Source organism: Tamandua tetradactyla, chromosome 14 (assembly GCF_023851605.1).
Source record: "Tamandua tetradactyla isolate mTamTet1 chromosome 14, mTamTet1.pri, whole genome shotgun sequence".
NCBI lineage: Eukaryota > Metazoa > Chordata > Mammalia > Pilosa > Myrmecophagidae > Tamandua > Tamandua tetradactyla.
This window is the reverse complement of record NC_135340.1, coordinates 47971266-47989763: the sequence shown is the minus strand read 5'-3', so window position 1 is coordinate 47989763 and position 18498 is coordinate 47971266. Positions and strand designations below refer to the sequence as shown.

Genomic DNA, 18498 nt, shown 5'->3' with positions numbered 1-18498 from the left:
ACTCCAAATGATTTTTTTTTCATTTTTAACCAATTTTATTCGCACATCATAAAATCCAACCTAATAGACATGCCTTTGCCACCATAATCTCTATGAAGACATTTCCTTCTCCATAGAATCTATACCCCTTCCCTGTACCCCTTGCTTGTTGACATTTAGTTTTGGCATAATGCCTTTGTTACATTTAGTGGAAGCATATTACAATGTTACTGTTGACTGTAGACTCTAGTTTGCATTGATTGCACCTTTTCCTGTGTACCATGCATTTTCAACACCTTGCAGTGTTGACATTCATTTGTTCTCCCTCATGCAAAACGTTTTTATATTTGTACATTTAATCGCCATCATTGTGCGCTCTAGACATTCCTAAGTTATACCATTCCAGTCTGTATCTTCTATCTTTCCTTCTGATTTCATACGTGCCCCCAACCCTTCTCCCTCAACCATACTCACATTCAGCTTCATTCAGTGTACTTACGTTATTGTGCTACTATTGGGTAGTATTGTGCTATCCATTTCTGAATTTTTACACTCAGTCCTATTGTACAGTCTGTGTTCCTTCAGCACCAAATACTCAGTTTCGACCCTCTTTCTGTCACCTGATAAACCTGCATTCTTAACTTTAACTCTCAAATTTCACTCATAAATATGGTTTGGTCTCATATTAGTGAGACCATACAGTATTTGTCCTTTTGTTTCTGGCTTATTTCACTTAGCATAATGTCCTCAAGGTTCATCCACGTTGCTACATGCTACATGACTTTATTCTGTCTTACAGTTGTATGTATGTATGTATGCATGTATGTATATACCATAGCTTGTTTACCACTTGTCCAGGTTTGGACATTGGGCTGTTTCCATTTCTTGGCCGAATAATGCCATGAATAATGCCCCTATGAACATTCGTGTGCAAATGTCCATTTGTCCTTACCTTCAGTCCCTGTAATGGGATTGCTGGGTCATATGGAAATTCTATACTTAGCTTCCTGAAGAACCGCCAGACTGCATTTTTCTGTACCATTTTACATTCCCACAAACAGTGGATGAATGTACCTCTTTCTCCACATCCTCTCCAGCACTTGTCATTTTCCATTGTTTTAATAATGGCCGTTCTAATAGGTGTCAGATGATATCTCATGATGGTTTTGATTTTCATTTTCCTAATAGCTAGCAAAGTTGAGCATCTTTTCATATGCCTTTTAGCCATTTATATTTCCTCTTCTAAAAGGTGTTTTTTCATGTCTTTTGCCCAGTTTTTAATTGGGTTGTTTGTCTTTTTGTTGTTGCATTTAAGAATCTCTTTATATATTCTGAACACTAAACCTTTATCTGATATGTGGTTTCCAAACATTGTTTCCCATTATGTAGGCTGCCTTTTTATTTTCCTTACAAAGTTCTTTGATGCACAAAACTGTTTAATTTTGAGAAGATCGCATTTATCTATTTCTTTTTGGAATGCTCATGCTTTGTATGTAAGGTCTAGGAAACCAACTCTATTACACGATTTATAAGAAGTTTCCCTACATTGTCTTCTAAAAGTTTTATGGTCTTAACTCTAATGTTTAAGTCTTTGATCCATTTTGGGTTAATTTTTGTATAAGGTGTGAGATATGGATCCTCTTTCATTCTTTTGCATGTGGAGACCTAGTTCTCCAAACAACATTTATTGAAGAGACTGCTCTGTCCCAGGTGGGTTAGCTTGGCTGCCTTATCAAAGATCACTTATCCATAGATGAGAAGGTCTATATCTGAACACTCAATTTCAATTCCATTGTTCAGTATATCTATCTTTAAGCCAGTACCATGCTATTTTGACCACTGTAGCTTCATAATATGCTTTAAAGCCAGGTACTGTGAGACCTCCCACTTCATTTTTCTTTCTCAAGATATTTTTAGCTATTTGGGGCATTTTTCCTTCCAAATAAATTTTGTTATTGATTTTTCTCTTTCTGCGAAGTAACTTGTTGGGATTTTTGTTAGTATTGCATTGAATCTATAAATCAATTTGGGGAGAATTGACATCTTTACTATATTTAGTCTTCCAATACATGAATACAGTATGCCCTTTCATTTATTTAGGTCTTCCATGATTTCTTTTAGCAATTTATTATAGTTTTCTATGTATACATCTTTTGTATCCTTAGTTAAATTTATTCCCAAAAATTTGATTCTTTTGGTTTCCATTGTAAATGGAATTTTTTTCTTGATTTCCTCCTCAGATTACTCATCACTAGTGTATAGAAACACTACTGATTTGTGAGTGTTGCTTTTGTACCCTACCACTTTGCTGACTCATTTATTAGCTCTAGTAGCTTTGCTGTAGAATTTTCAGGATTTTTGACATATACTGTCATGTCATCTGCAAACAGCGAGATTTTTCCTTTCCAGTTTGGATGCCTTTTATTTCTTTTCCTTGTCTCATTGCTCTGGCTAGAACATCCAGCACAGTGTTGAATAATATGTTGACAATGGGCATCCTTGTCTTGTTCCTGACAAGGGAAAGCTTTCAGTCTTTCCCCATTGAGGATGATGCTAGCTGTGGATTTTTCATGTATTCTCTTTATCATGTTGAGTAAGTTCCCTTCTATTCTTGTCCTCTGGGGAGTTTTCATCAAGAAAAGATATTGAATTTTGTCAAATGCCTTTTCTGCATCAATCAAAATGATAATTTTTTTTCTGCTTTAATTTGTTGATGTAGTATTTTACATTGATTGTTTTCTTGTGTTGATCCAGCCTTGCATACCTGGAGTAAAACCCACTTGGTCATGGTGTATAATTCTTTTAATGTGCTGCTGGATTCAATTTCCAAGTATTTTGTTGAGAATTTTACATCTATATTCATTAAAGAGATTGTTCTATAATTTTCTTTTCTTGTAGTATCTTTGCCTGGCTTTGGTTTTAGGGTAATGTTGGCTGCATAGAATGAGTTAAATAGCTTTCCCTCCTCTTCATTTTTTTGAAGAGTTTGAGCACTGACCATGCTCATAAGCCTTAATCACCGTGTTTGTAGGTTTGGTTTTGCTGACTGCTACTAGCAGGGGCAGGATGGCTGGGAGATTCAGTGGCTACTACTACCCCACCACCTGTTGCAGGCACTCATTTACTGTCCACAGCGCGAGGCCCCATCTAGGGTTAGTTTTTTAAATATGAAAATCAATCAGAAATAGAAAGCTAAATAAAATGAATAATAATAATGAAGCCATCTGGTCCTGGGCTTTTCTTTTTGGGAGAGCTTCTTGATAACTGATTCAGTCTCTTTACTTGTGTTTAGTTTGTTGAGGTCATCTATTTCTTCTCCAATCAATGTTGGTTTGTTCATGCCTTCCTAGGAAGTTGTCCATTTCACTTACTTTGTCTACTTTATTAGCATATTGTTGCTTATAGTATCCTCTCCTTATCTTCTTTATTTCTGTGGGGTCAATGGTTATGTCCCCTCTTCCATTTCTGATTTTATTTATTTGCATCCTCTTTTTTTTTTGTCAACCTAGCAAGGGTCCATCAATTTTATTAAAAAACCAACTTCTGATTTTGTTGCTATTCTCTGTTGTTTTCATATTCTCAATTTCATTTATTTCTGCTCTGATCTTTGTGGTTTCTTTTCTTTAGTTTGCTTTGGGGTTAGTTTGCTATTCTTTCTGTGCTTCTTCCAAGTGAACAGTTAATTCCTTTTTCTTCTTTTTTAATATGGCATTTAAGGTAATAAATTTCTCTCTCAACATTGCCTTTGCAGCATCCTGTAAATTTTGATGTGTGTGTTTTCATTTTCATTTGCCTAGAGATATTTACTGATTTCTCTTGTAATTTCCTCCTTGACCCATTGGTTAAGAGTGTGTTGTTTAGCCTCCATATGGATGTGAATTTTCTGTCCCTCTACCTGTTACTGATTTCTGACATCATGATCTGAAAAAGTGTTTTGTATAATTTCAGTCTTATAAAGTTTACTGAGACTTGCTTTATGACCTAACATATCTGTCCTTGAGAATGACCCATGAGCACTTGAGAAAAATGTGTATCCTACTGTTGTGGGGTGTAATGTTCTATAAATGTATGTTAAGTCTAGTTCATTTAAATCCCTGATCCTTATTGATCCTCAGTCTAGATGTTTTATCCACTGATGAGAGTGGGGAGTTGAAGTCTCCAACTATTATGACAGAGGTGTCTACTTCACCCTTTAGTATTGTTAGTGTTTGCCTCATGTATTTTGGAGTATGCTGGCTCAGTGCATAAATTTTTATGATTGTTATGTCTTCTTGTTGAATTGTTCCTTTCATTAATATGTAGTGTCCTTCTTTGTCTCTTTTAATAATTTTGCATTTAAAGTTTAATTTGTGAGATGTTAGTATAGGTACCCCTGCTCTTTTCTGGTTGTTATGTGCATGAAATATCTTTTCCCAGCATTTTACTTTCAACCTATTTTTGTCCGTGGGTCTAAAGTGAGTCTCCTGTAGACAGCATAGATGTGTCCTGTTTTTTTAATCCATTCTGCCAGTCTATGTCTTTTGGTTGGGGACATTAACCCATTAACATTTAAAGTAATTACTGTAAAGGCAGTACCTTCTTGTACCATTTTTCTTTTGGATTTTATATGTCACACCTATTTTTTTTCTCTTTTTATCTTTATCTGAAATTGTTATTTTTTTTTTTTTACATTATGATTATGATGGGTGGTTGTATGGCTTTTAAACTTTTTGACAAGCTTTCCCATTTCTCCCTTTCCCAGTATGACAACATTTTAATGGAAGAGGCTGCTCAGATTCTGGAGATAGAAACTTTTATACCTCTTCTTTTACAGGTAAGAAACCTAAAGAAAATAGTGTTTTAAGAATTCTGGGGGCAATATCAGAAAGCTGTATAGTTTAGGATGCTAATTGCCACAATTATATGTTCTCCTTAACTTCACTATATTTGGTATTCTATTAAGCCTGAAACTTTCTTTAATCTATGCATTGGTTATTTACTAGTTTGTATTGTTTCTGAGGGTACTATTTAAAAATCTGTAGTTTGTCTCTATAAAGAAGTTTTAAAAGACTTAGTAATTATATTCAAGAAAATTACATTTGCACATTTGCAGTTTGGAGGGTAGATGAGCTGGGGTTCTTTTGTTTTCTTTTGTTTTGCTTTCATTTCTTGTGTTAATATTTCTAGAATTGTTTTTGATGTTCACTGAATGTATTGGTTTTTTTCTGTATTTTAGTACTAAGTTTTTTAATTAAATGGTGCTATTTAAGAATATTTCTTAAAGTAATTTTACTACTGAAGCATTAAAAACAAAGTGTGGAATTCCAAATTTAAGAATAGAAACTGCTCTAATTTATAGTTCATTGGGTTCTAAAAAGTTGTTTTATAAGCCAAGTTATTTAGAATTTGGGACGCATTTTATCAGGATCTGTTTCAAAGAACAAGTATGCACACAGTGGGAAATTTACATAGTAATGGAGGAAATTAAAGAAGATACAACTTTACTGGTTTGGAGGCTCAGAACTGGCTCTGGGCATAATTTTGGTAAAAGATGTTTGCTTTGATGTCTTTCCACTTCCCTTTTGGGCCTCTGTCTCTCTATATACTCTGTTTGCCTAATGCTGTACCTAAGCTTTACAGATCTCTTAGATTACTTTCTCTGTTAAAATACTGTAATTCTGTGCTTGCCTTCTCAGTCTTTCTACCCCTTCACCCACCATCAGCCAAGAGCAGTGTCTCCCTGCTCAGTTCACAAGTCATTCTGTGGACTTGCACAATTCCTCTTTGTGGAGCTGGTGAATATCAAGAATTTGTAAGCTAATGGAGTAGTTTATGAAAAACATGACTCTTGTGCATTAGTTGGGAGACTAACAGGATGATATATTAATTCAACTATTTTGCCGTTTCCTCACTTATTTCTAGAATCCTCAGGATGGTTTTAGTCGACTGAAACGATGGATTATGATTGGTGATCATCACCAATTACCTCCAGTCATTAAGAATATGGCCTTCCAGAAATATTCAAATATGGAACAATCTCTCTTTACTCGCTTTGTTCGTGTTGGAGTTCCTACTGTGGACCTTGATGCCCAAGGGAGAGCCAGAGCAAGGTAAAGGAAACAAAGGGGAAAAAAATCATGTCTATTTAAGATATTAGTTTGGTGATCCAAGAACTTCTCAATGTCTTTTACGTGGGCTCTTAGCTTTCCTTGTTATGTAGGAACTTACCATCTACAAATATGAAAGTACCTTTATTGCCTCCTGCATGAGATGTGAATTAATCAAAATAAATTATTTTCTTTCATATTTTATTCACGGAGATTAATTTAGGTGACTGATTATCTAAGGGCTTTTGTTCTCTTCCTTCCCCCTTTTTAATGTCCCCAGAAGATAAATGATTATTATAATTTTAAATCTAAAACGAGGATAATCAAGAGAATACACCAGTTTTTATTTTACTTCACAAATGGTACAGCCCCATCTTTGTAATTATGCCAAAGTTTCCCTCACTTTACAGTCTTCCCCAATTATTTAAATTTTGGAGTAAAGATAACATTTACCTCAGGAACACTATGGAGCTATCATTTTGTAATACCAGTGTTCTGACCCTTGATTACTTGAAGTAAGGAAGCTAAGGTTGAAAAAGCGTTGTTGCTGAAAAAGAAAAGCAGATACATGGGTGACATGAACATTAAAAGGAAGCACAGTTCCATTTGAAGTCTCCTTATGTATATTGAAAGAGATTTTTGCATTGCTAATTTTTCCTTTGGTGGGGGGGGTAATTTTTCTTTGGAAAGCTTATGCAACCTCTACAATTGGCGATACAAGAATCTGGGAAACTTACCACATGTGCAGCTCTTGCCAGAGTTTAGTACAGCAAATGCTGGATTGCTGTATGATTTCCAGCTCATTAACGTTGAAGATTTTCAGGGAGTAGGAGAGTCCGAACCTAACCCTTACTTTTATCAGGTAAGAAGAATGTGAAACTTTTAAGTTTATTTTATATTTGCCCGCCTGAATTACTGCCTAAATTAGTGGTAGTTATTTGACTAACTATTGAAAAAAAGAAAAAGAAAATCCCTACCTCACACGCAGCACAAAAAGAAAAATCAATTTTGAGTGGATTAAAGACATATATACTGATGAAAAGAGACCATAAACACTGGAAAGTACTAGAAGAAAATATTAATAAATATAAAATGTTGGGGTAAGATCTGAGCATGTTACCAATAGCAGAAAAATTAAAGATTTTGATTTCCAAGTGCAATTTATCATCAGCATTTAAAAACAGTGGGTTGAATTTTGAATATATATAGAGTACTCCTGTAAATCACTTTAAAAAAAAATACAGCAGAAAAATGTGATAATGATAAGAATACACTATTCACAAAAGAAAACATTTTACACTCATGCTATGTTAATGGGAAAATAATTTGCTGGACAAATTGTCAATATGTATTAAATGTTCTTCACTTCTAGTAATTTATCCTAAATAAGTAATTTGACAAGTTTGCCAAGATTTCTACCCTAAAGTGTTCATCACATCATTTTTTTGTTTTACTACAAAATTATTTTGGACATGAGATTCAACCTAAGTGCCTTTCAATGGGCATTAATTACATTATTGCCTTATTCAGTTTTTGAAGTACTTTTAGTAACAATAATAATATTATAACTTTGTTTTCTGATCACCAAATATTTATGATGTATTAATGAAACAAAAAGCAGGTTGCAAAGCAGTGTCCCATTTTATTTTTTAAAAGGAATCGCAAAAACATACAAACATATGTATACAAATAATTAATACAAAAGATCTAGCAGGATATACAAGTAAAGAATAATAGTCTTTGGATGGCAGTATTTGGAGTTCTTTTACATTTTTTTTTTCTTGTCGTTAGAGCTGAATATCCAATATATGTTCTATTTAAAGATTTTGCTTTACTGATAAAAAGCATCATAAAACACTGACTTAAATGTGTATGTGTAGATATAGCTCATGAGCATCTTCTTTTCCCTGTAAATATTTGTTTCTATTAGATCAAGTTAGTCTTTATATATTTAAACCCAAGAACATGGGCAGTTCAGTTGTAGAATGCTCACCTTCCATGAGGGAGACCCTGGTTCAATTCCCAGACCATGCACTAAAAAGAAAAACAAAAAAAAACCAAAAACAGATGTAACCTTTAAGTGACAACTTCAAAAATATTAGAATCTAACTAAATTTGCTTTCTTTGTAGTCATTTTTGGAATGCTGTTAAATATTCTATGAGTGTTCTGATATTTTCATTACATAATCACTTCTGGAATCTCTTTTTAGTCAGTTTCATTACCTAAGCCAACATTAATATCCAGCTTTATCTGGTTTTTTTTTAACATGGGCAGGCACTGGGAATCAAATCCGGGTCTCCAGCATGGCAGGTGAGAACCCTACCTGCTGAGCCACTGTAGCCCGTCCTATCTGTTGTTTTCTTTTTAAGTCATTAAGTCTATTATGAGTTTTCACTATTTTAAAAAATAAGTACACTTCTGAAAGACAATTTGCTGTTATTATAAATATTTTTCGAGTTGAAGACATTTTCTCCCAAAATAAGAGCACTCCACATTAAATTGGTAATATTTGAAGAATTAGTTTCTGAGAAGTAGGGATGGTTAGACTGATGAATAAATAAAAGTGATTAATTTGAAGGGGAGTTGACTTATTTGGAGTGAGTTTTAAATGTTGTCTAAATATAATTCATGTTGTTTTATTGTTAATACTTTATGTCTGACTTATTAAGCAGTATTCATTTTTCATATGAGTAAAGAATTGGGTTCTGATTGTTGAGGATTCATGCATCAGTCTTGCAAAAAATACTCTTGTGTTAAAAACTGAATTTGAGCCTTAGATTTATTATGGTCATTTCCATGATTTCCTGTTTGTTCTTCTACCTGTATTAAAGGTATTGCTGAGATAAATGTAGTTCACTACCAGTATTGAAAATGGAAAGATTTGCACAGTCTTTCAAAGAACTAGAGAATTTAAATGAAAGAGATAACTCAGACTGTGTGTTTGTCATCAAAACAGGGTATAAATTATTTTTCTGAAGGTCTTCCTGTAGTTTTGTGTTGCTATTACGTGGAATCTAGCTTCCTTTTATTTTTTATTTTTATTATCTGTTTATGTTTTAATTTTAGTTTCTTCTCTCATCTAGTACTTTGACGTTAGTCCACACTGAAGTGAATTAAACAGCCTTGTATACAATTCCTCACTTTCAGATTCAGTTAAGGCATGTATTTTAAGCGTCTTCCCACCAGACTTTAACAAGAACTTCTGGAGCAGTAAGCCATACTAACCAATTTGAGGCCACAACTTCTTCCACCTAAAGTGGTCTGATAGAGATGGCAAATGCTAGTAAGAGAACAAAAACAAAACAGACATTACAAAAAAAAAAAAAAACTGAGAAACATGAGGAAGAAGGAAGAGCATTGTACAGAAATTGAGAGTTTTGACTGTAATACTGCTAGATATACTATTAGTCTGATTTCTTAAATGATTCCCTTGTTCCTTAATGCTAACATTTCTTTCCTTAATCACAGTTGCAGTGTGCTGTAGCAGAATATCTTTATTGTGATTGTTGTGGTCAGAGGAACATTAGGCCTTCAATTGTTAACTTTTTTTTTATTAATTTTTTATTAATTAAAAAAATTACAAGAAGCAAACATTCCCAACACATACATTCAGCAATTCACAATATCATCACATAGTTGCATATTCATCATCATGATCATTTCTCAGAACGTTAGCATCAATTCAGAAAAAGAAAGAAAAAGACAACAGAAAAATATAAAAACAGAAAAAAAAATTTTACAGCCCATACCCCTTAGTGATCCCTTTCATTGATCACTAGCATTTCAAGCTAAATCTATTTTAACATTTTTCCCCCTAATATTTTTTTGTATTCCGTATGTTCCTCTCATCTGTTGACAAGGTAGATAAAAGGAGCATCAGACACAAGGTTTTCACAATCACACAGTCACATTGTGAAAGCTATGTCATTATACAATCATCATCAAGAAGCATGGCTACTGGAACACAGCTCTACATTTTCAGGCAGTTCCCTCCAGCCTCTCCATTACATCTTGGATAACAAGGTGATATCTGCTTAATGCATAAGAATAACCTCCAGGATAACCTCTCGACTCTGTTTGGAATCTCTCAGACATTGACACTTTGTCTCATTTCACTCTTCCCCCTTTTGGTCAAGAAGGTTTTCTCGATCCCTTGATGCTGGGTCTCAGCTCATTCTAGAGTTTTTCTCAATCCCTTGATGCTGAATCTCGGCTTATTCTGGGATTTCTTTCCTATGCTGCCAGGAAGATCCACACCCCTGGTAGTCATGTCCCACATAGACAGGGGGAGGGTGGTGAGTCTGCTTGCTGTGTTGGCTGGAGAAAGAGGCCACATCTGAGCAACAAAAGAGGTTCTCTTGGGGGTGACTCTTAGGCTTAATTTTAAGTAGGCTTGACCTATCCCCTGTGGGGTTAAGTTTCATATGAACAAACCCCAAGACTGGGGGCTCAGCCTATAGCTTTGGTTGTCCACACTGCTTGTGAGAATATTAAGAATTCAACTTGGGGAAGTTGAGTTTTCCCCATTCTCACCATTCCCCAAAGGGGACTTTGCAAATACTTTTCCACTCACTGATCACATCACTCTGGGATTCATCAGGGCCTCACCTGGACAAACCAAGAAAATCTCATGTCCTATACAAAGTTCCATGTACTTAAGGTGTTCAATCAACTATCTACATAAGTTATATTAGGAGATGCACTAGTCAAAGTATAAATTTGTACCAAATAAGCATTTTTTGCTTTAGTCTCACACATAAGTTGAAATTTTTAAATATTAATTACCACCTATTTTCAGCACCCTGCAGTAATGACATTCTTTTGTTCTTCCTCATGCAAAAACATTTTTTAAATTTGTACATTTAGTCACTATCATTATACACTCTAGGCATTCCTAGATTACACCATTTCAATATTTATCGTCTATTCTTTCTTTGTGATTTCATTTATGCCCCAGCCCTCTTCCCTCTACCATTCTCATATGCAGCTTCATTCAGTGTTTTAACATAGTTGTATTACAGTTAGGTAATATTGTGCTATCCATTTCTGAGTTTTTATATTCAGTCCTGTTGCACAATCTGTATCCCTTCAGCTCCAATTATGCAATATCTTACTCTATTTCTATCTCCTGATGGTCTCTGTTACCAAGGAAATATTCCAAGTTTATTCACTAATGTCAGTTCATATCAGTGAGACCATACAGTATTTGTCCTTTTGTTTCTGGCTAATCACACTCAGCATAATGTCCTTAAGGTCCATTCATGTTGTTACATACTTCATAACTTTATTCTGTCTTACAGCTGCATAATATTCCATCTTATGTAAATGTCACAGTTTGTTTAGCCAACTGTCTGTTGATGGACATCTCTTGGTAATTCTTAATAATACTGCTATAAACATTGGTGTGTAAATGTCCATTTGTGTCCTTGGCCTCGTGTCCTTTGAGTAGGGACAGCATATAGATGGGTCCTGTTTTTTAATCCATTCTGCCAGACTATGTCTTTTGATTAGAGAGTTTAATCCATTAACATTCAGTGTTATTACTGCACGGGTTGTATTTTCTTCTACTATTTTGCCTTCTGGATTTTATATGTCATATCTAATTTTCCTTCTTTTTACCTTTACTCATAGTCTTCCTTTCTACACTCTTCTCCACACCTCTGTCTTCTGTCTTCGTATCTGTCTCTAGTGTTCCCTTTAGTATTTCTTGCAGAGGTGGTCTCTTAGTCACAAATTCTCTCAGTGATTTTTTGTCTGAAAATGTTTTAATTTCTCCCTCATTTTTGAAGGACAATTTTGCTGGATATAGAGTTCTTGGTTGGCAGTTTTTCTCTTTTAATAATTTAAATATATCATCCCACTGTCTTCTTGCCTCCATGGTTTCTGCTGAGAGATCTGCGCATAATCTTATTGGGCTTCCCTTGTATGTGATGGATTGCTTTTCTCTTGCTGCTTTCAAGATCCTCTCTTTCTCTTTGACCTCTGACATTCTGATTATTAAATGTTTGGAGTATGTCTATTTGGATCTATTCTCTTTGGGATACGCTGCACTTCTTGGATTTGTAATGTTAAGTCTTTCATAAGAGTTGGGAAATTTTCAGTGATAATTTCCTCCATTAGTTTTTCTCCTCCTTTTCCCTTCTCTTCTCCTTTTGGGACACCCACAACACATATATTCATGCGCTTCATACTGTCTTTCAATTCCCTGAATCCCTGCTCATATTTTTCCATTTTTTTCCCTATATTTTCTTTTTCTTGCCAGATTTCAGATGTTCCATCCTCCAGTTCAGAAATCCTATGTTCTGTCTCTCGAAATCTACCATTGTAGGTTTCCATTGTTTTTTTCATCTCTTCTACTGTGTCTTTCATTCCCATAAGTTCTGTGATTCCCATTCAGACTTCAGTTTCTTCTTTTTGTTCATTCCTTGCCTTCTTTATATCCTCCCTCAATTCATTGATTTGGTTTTTGATGAGGTTTTCCATGTCTGTTCGTGCATTCTGAATTATTTGTTTCAGCTCCTGTATGTCATTTGAATTGTTGGTTTGTTCCTTTTACTAGGCCATATCTTCAATTTTCCTAGTGTGATTTGTTATTTTTTGCTGGTGTCTAGGCATTTAATTACCTTAATTAGTTTATTCTGGAGATTGCTTTCACTTCTTTTATCTAGGATTTTCTTGCTGGATGAATTTGTTGTATATCTTTTCTTTGACATTCTGTTCAGCTTTATGTGGACCTTTAGCTTAAGTTTTGTTTAACAGAGGAGAATTTTTCAGTTCTTGTTTTCTTGTTTCTTGCCCTGCTTGTGTGGTGCCTTTCCCCCACACACACTTAGGAGGGTCTACTTAGATATTATAGACCCTGGCTGGATTTTCCCAGACCAAACTGGTCTCCTATCAGGAGGAAAGAGTCACCTGCATCAGTTTTCCCTGAGGGTGAGACCCAGTAGGTTGAAAGACTTTCCTGTGAAGTCTCTGGACTCTGTTTTTCTTATCCTGCCCAGTATGTGGCACTTGTCTGACTGCAGGTCCCACCAGCATAAGATGATGTGGTACCTTTAACTTTGGCAGACTCTCCCTGCTGGGGGCATGGTGGAGACAGAGGAGAGGTTGTAGGCTGGTTTTAATGGCTTCAAATTACCAAGCCCTGGTGTCTGAATTCCTTGATGGAGGGATTCCACCTGGGTGGGGCTTCACCCCTCTCCTGGGGAAGGCACAAGCTCCTGATAAGCCCCCAAAAGAGCTCACTTCTGCCTATGCCTGGGGCAGTTGCAGCCTGAAAAGTCTTTCTGCTGTATCCAGAGGCAGTCAAGCCTTTGTAGATACACAGCCACAAAAACCTCTGTTTCCTTCCTTTTTTTTTTTTCCCCCTTTTTCTGTCAGTCCTACCTCCTTGGCGCCGGGGCAAAAATGAGCAACCTCTGCTTTGATCAGGTTCACCTAAGCTGAGGGCCTATTTTTAGTAGTCAGAATTTGTTAATTAGTTCCACAATTGGCATTTGATTGTGCCCAGTCCCTGCTGCTGGTAAAGTCCTTTCCTTTCCCCTCTGGGAATTGGCCTGTGGGGGAGGGACGCTGGCCGCCACCGCTTTGGGAACTCATGGTTCTGGGGGCTGCTGCAACCGGTCCAGCTGGTCCAAACTGGGGTATGCTGTGTATCCGGTCACTATCGTCGCTCCAGGAGCTGTTCTGTACTGTTTCTGGTTATTTAGTAGTTGTTCTGAAGGACAAACTAAAATGCGCACATTGTTAAACCGCCATCTTGACCCGGAAGTCTCAATCAATTGTTAACTTTTATTTCACGGTTCTGTGTGTTGCAAATATCAAAAGAAATAATTACTACATACTCTATTTAATTTTACCAGTTTTAAACTAGGATAAGACTTTTCTATTTATTTTCTTAGCTTTTTTTTTTTTTTTTTTTGCATGGGCATGTTTTCCATTCATTTTAAAAAAGGAGTTCACTTGTCCAGGTTGTTATCTCTTCATTTCTCACGGTATGCTAAGTGAATAAATTTTGCTAGATTAACCATTCATTATCTCTATAAATTTGAAAATGAAATAAATGCACCATCTAATTATGTTTGCATTACAGAATCTTGGAGAGGCAGAATATGTGGTAGCACTTTTTATGTACATGTGTCTACTTGGTTACCCTGCCGACAAGATCAGTATTCTAACGACGTATAATGGGCAAAAACATCTCATTCGTGACATAATCAATAGACGTTGTGGGAGCAACCCATTAATTGGAAGACCAAATAAGGTAAATTCATGAATACAGTGTACTGTCTTACTCATCATGTTGGCAAGACGAAAGGCTCATATTTATTGTGTTATTTATATTCTACTTTGTCTCTTTGCTATCTCTTTTTCACGATACACAAAGAAATGAAATAATTAGGACTAAAAATAATTTTCTGACAGTCCTATCTGATAGTTTTACTGACTTGCTGGGAACTTCTGTCTCAACAATCACATTGAAATTTGGTTAATAGTAACCAGAAGTAAATGTTTTTAGAGTTCTTTCTGCTATAGCATTACATTTAATGTACTGTTTTTGTAGAAATATAAGCTGTAGGGTTTTTTCCAACAGTGTAATTTGTACATTTTTATGCTTTTTTGTTTTTATGTAATATGATGGAACAATACCGAATATAAATGAAGATGCTTAGTTTTATTAATAAAGTATCAATTAAATTAAAAAGAATAACCAAATACAGTATTATTAATCATAAAATTGGAGATTTGGTTATGAACATGGCTATATAAATTAGCTTTTTTACTCAATTTTTAGTGATATGATAGATCAGGCAATTAAGACTACGTAGAAAACATTGGTAAAAGCTAGGGAATCAGCTTTGAAAATGCCAGTTAAAAAAATACTTTGTGAAGGTGAGAGGCATTCTCTGAAGTATAAATGTTATGGCCCTATTATTCAACAATGGATGTGGAAATTGGGTTGAGTAGAAGATTTCCTGGTCCCAAGTTGTTTAAAAGAAGACTATAAGCTACCTTTGCAAAAAGTAGAGTACCACTGTAGTAGCAGAGGAAAGAGGATCTTTTGAGAAAAAGAGGGTCTTTTGTTGTAAAACACCCTGCTCATCTCAATTTAACCTCTAGCAAATTACTGATCCATGAAAATACCATTTATTTATTGATGAATAGTAAAAAGTGAACTAGCACATGATCCATTTATATAGGGGAGAATGAGGGAGCAAAACACCAAAGCATACTAACAGACAGGATATGTGCTCCAGAAACTATGTTAGCCTGGAACAGATAGAAGGAAATCATTTCTGTGAGGGAAGCTTTCATCATTTCTGTGAAGGAACAGATAACGTGTGATCTCGAAGTAAATAAAACAAAATCACAGAAATGAAGACAAAATTAGAAATAATCACAGAAGAATAGATACTGCAGAACACACCATAAGAAATATGGCAAATGAAAATAAGAAACTAATAACTTAGAAACATAGGAAGTTTAAAAGTAGGAGGAACTCAGTTTCAGAATCTTCATTTATAAGTAACAGTCAAATTTAACTAACTTTAACTAGGAAAGTTATCATCACTTACAATGAGATGAAACATCAATTACACAGTGTCTAAATGATGTCATCAGGAACCCAGGTTCTTTTCATCCTTCCGTTCTAACATTCTCATTGTATCTGCCCAGTTCTCAGATAAACTGTCCACCCAGTTAAGATGGCAACAGAATTTCCAGGTATAACATCCACGTGACAGCAAAGGACTTACATCCAGAATATTATGAACTCCTATAAAAGTCATTATATACCCAACACAAAATTGGCAACTGATTTAAACTGACACTTCTTGTATGAAGATGTACGAATGGCCAGTAAACACACAAAAAGATGCTTGTCATCATTCGTTGTCAGGGAAATGTGTATTAAAACTACAAAGAGCTGCCACTCCATACCCAATAGAATGGCTAAAATTAAAAGTATTGACATGATATCAAGTTTTGGCAAGGGTGTGGAACAACTAGAACTCTGTAACTGGAGCATTGCTATTCAAAGTGTAGAGTGGCACAGCAACTTTGGACACCAAGTGACAATTTCTTTAAAGTTAAACATATAGTTACCATAAAATTCAACAATTTCATGCCTAAATATTTATCCAAGAGAAAGGAAATACATGCCCACGAAAATATTTGTACATGAATATTCATTGCAGCTTTATTCAGAATAGCCCCAACCCAGAAACATTTCAGTAGGTAAATAGATAAATAATTTAATGGAATACGTGAGTACACACTTCTAATATGCACTGCACATACATGAATCTCAAAAACATTATACTGAGTGTAGGAAACTAGGCACAAGAGCATACACTTTATGGTTCCATTTTTATGTAAATGTAAAACCGGCAAAAAATACTTTATGATTACAGAAGGCAGATTGGTGGTTGTCTGGGACTGGAGATATATGGAAGATTACAGATTTGATTATAAACAGCACTGAGGGAATTTTTGAGTGTCATGGATTTCTTGATTGTGGTATATTCTTAAAATGGGTGTATTTTGTTGTATGTAATTTATACAATCAATAAAGTTGATCTTAAAAGAAAATAAATACTTCCTAAAAGTAGGGACCATGAATTATGGTTTGTACACTATACACATTTAACTTTTTGTTGAATTAGTGGAAAAAAAGATGAAAACCTGAGTATGTCAATATTAGAGACTCTGACACCTTCCTTAACTTTCTTATTTGTATACATATTCCAAACTGAACAAAATCTATGAAAATTATTTGTTTATTTTTTTGATGGAGAAATGCTATAGATGAGTCTGAGGGATATGTTAGTTAAATAATAAATAACCATGCTAAAATCTATTGCAGGGCATCAAACCGCGATACTTATTAATTATAATTAATAAGCTAGATGCAGTCTTTGCTTCTTGGAATTTGGCATTCTCGTAGGGGAAGGCTGTTAATTCCACAAAGAATTATCTAGTTAGAATTGTGAAAAATGAAGATAAAAAATTAGAGTCCCTTACATATGAATAACACAGAGACATACCCTAATGAGGTTACTAAATGTGTTTTATTTCATAGCATTCATGAACTATTTGTTCTTTCAATTCCAAATGCTTTATAGGTGGTTGGTTATTTTAAAGACAAAATGTTTGCTTTTTAGTAAATTATTTAAATGATCTCTAGGGTCTTTTTGTTGTGCTTTTATAATACCATATTTCCTTTTTTTTCTTCCCAGGTAACAACTGTTGACAGATTTCAAGGTCAACAGAATGATTATATTCTTCTTTCTCTAGTTCGAACCAGGGCAGTGGGACATTTGAGGTATGTAAGGAAAAAATGTTCATAATATTATTGAACCTTACTCAGTTTTGAATTTCTGTGGCCAAGTAGATTAAAGTTTTCTCAAGTTTAAATTGTTATGACGATTTTTAGTGTTTTTTTTATTGGAATATAACAGTATATTCCTTGTATGGTTAACCATTGACATTGCTACTGAATTGTTTGACTCTTAAATGTTATTTCACTCTTTAGTAACACTCAGAGATAGCATTTTATCCTAAAATCTTAATTTGTATAGTCTATATCTGTTGGAAATTAAATGTTAGAATGAAGGTGACAAAGTGATGAAAATCCTCTAGAGTAAATTTTTTATTTCATAAGATTTCTGATACTGGCCCCACACAATCTTTGAATTTTAGTGTTAAAAGATAAAGGAGCCACTTGTTCTAATATTAAGAACTGTCTAAACAAAGCGATCGGTTTTTATCATTTTTAGTAATATGTTTATGTAAATAACTTCTTATTGCAGGACACCCATTTAGTTTTATTTAAACCTTCATCTCGTATGACTTGCTAGCAAAACTATAAGGATAGTTCATTTTATTATTTTATTTGGTGTGTATAAAAAGAAAACTACCTAAGCTCTCATAACATTGTCAAGTCAAGATATATTTGGAGCTTCACCCAGTGGTTTAGTTCCATTAGACTGGTAATGTTTATGTAAGAATATTCAAAGATGTAATGTTTCAAGAAACTGTTTCAAGACTATAGCATTATATAACAACTTATTTATTTTAATGTCAAGCATGTATTTGGAGACTAACTTTTCTAAAAAGCAGGTCTTTTTCCATATTAAGACACATAACTGCTGTCTGGGCCATCATTATGGGTTGCATAATTAAAACCTCTGTAAAACAAAAACAGAGCAAAAAATAGTGATGATGATAAAGATACGGATACCTATACACTAAGGTTTAAAAAAAGAGATCGATTTCATATTTTCTTGCATATCAAAATTCTCTAAGCAGAAATACCTTTATCTAAAGAAATTGATTTTCTTGCTATTTGCCAAATTTTCCTTTTAAAAGTCTTATCTTCCACATTGGGAAGGTGGTTGTTATCATTCAAGCATAGAGGGGAGATACCAATTT

The 18498-nt window shown here is 34.6% G+C and overlaps 1 protein-coding gene across 1 annotated transcript in view; it reads left to right on the top strand.

Annotated features, from left to right (window-relative positions):
- Positions 1-18498, top strand: part of AQR (aquarius intron-binding spliceosomal factor) — a 129204-nt gene that overhangs the window by 93474 nt on the left and 17232 nt on the right. The window contains exons 28-32 of the mRNA XM_077127386.1: positions 4721-4792; positions 5881-6068; positions 6756-6927; positions 14159-14329; positions 17304-17389. Coding sequence (XP_076983501.1) covers positions 4721-4792; positions 5881-6068; positions 6756-6927; positions 14159-14329; positions 17304-17389 — 689 coding nt within the window. The remainder of the gene's footprint in view (positions 1-4720; positions 4793-5880; positions 6069-6755; positions 6928-14158; positions 14330-17303; positions 17390-18498) is intronic.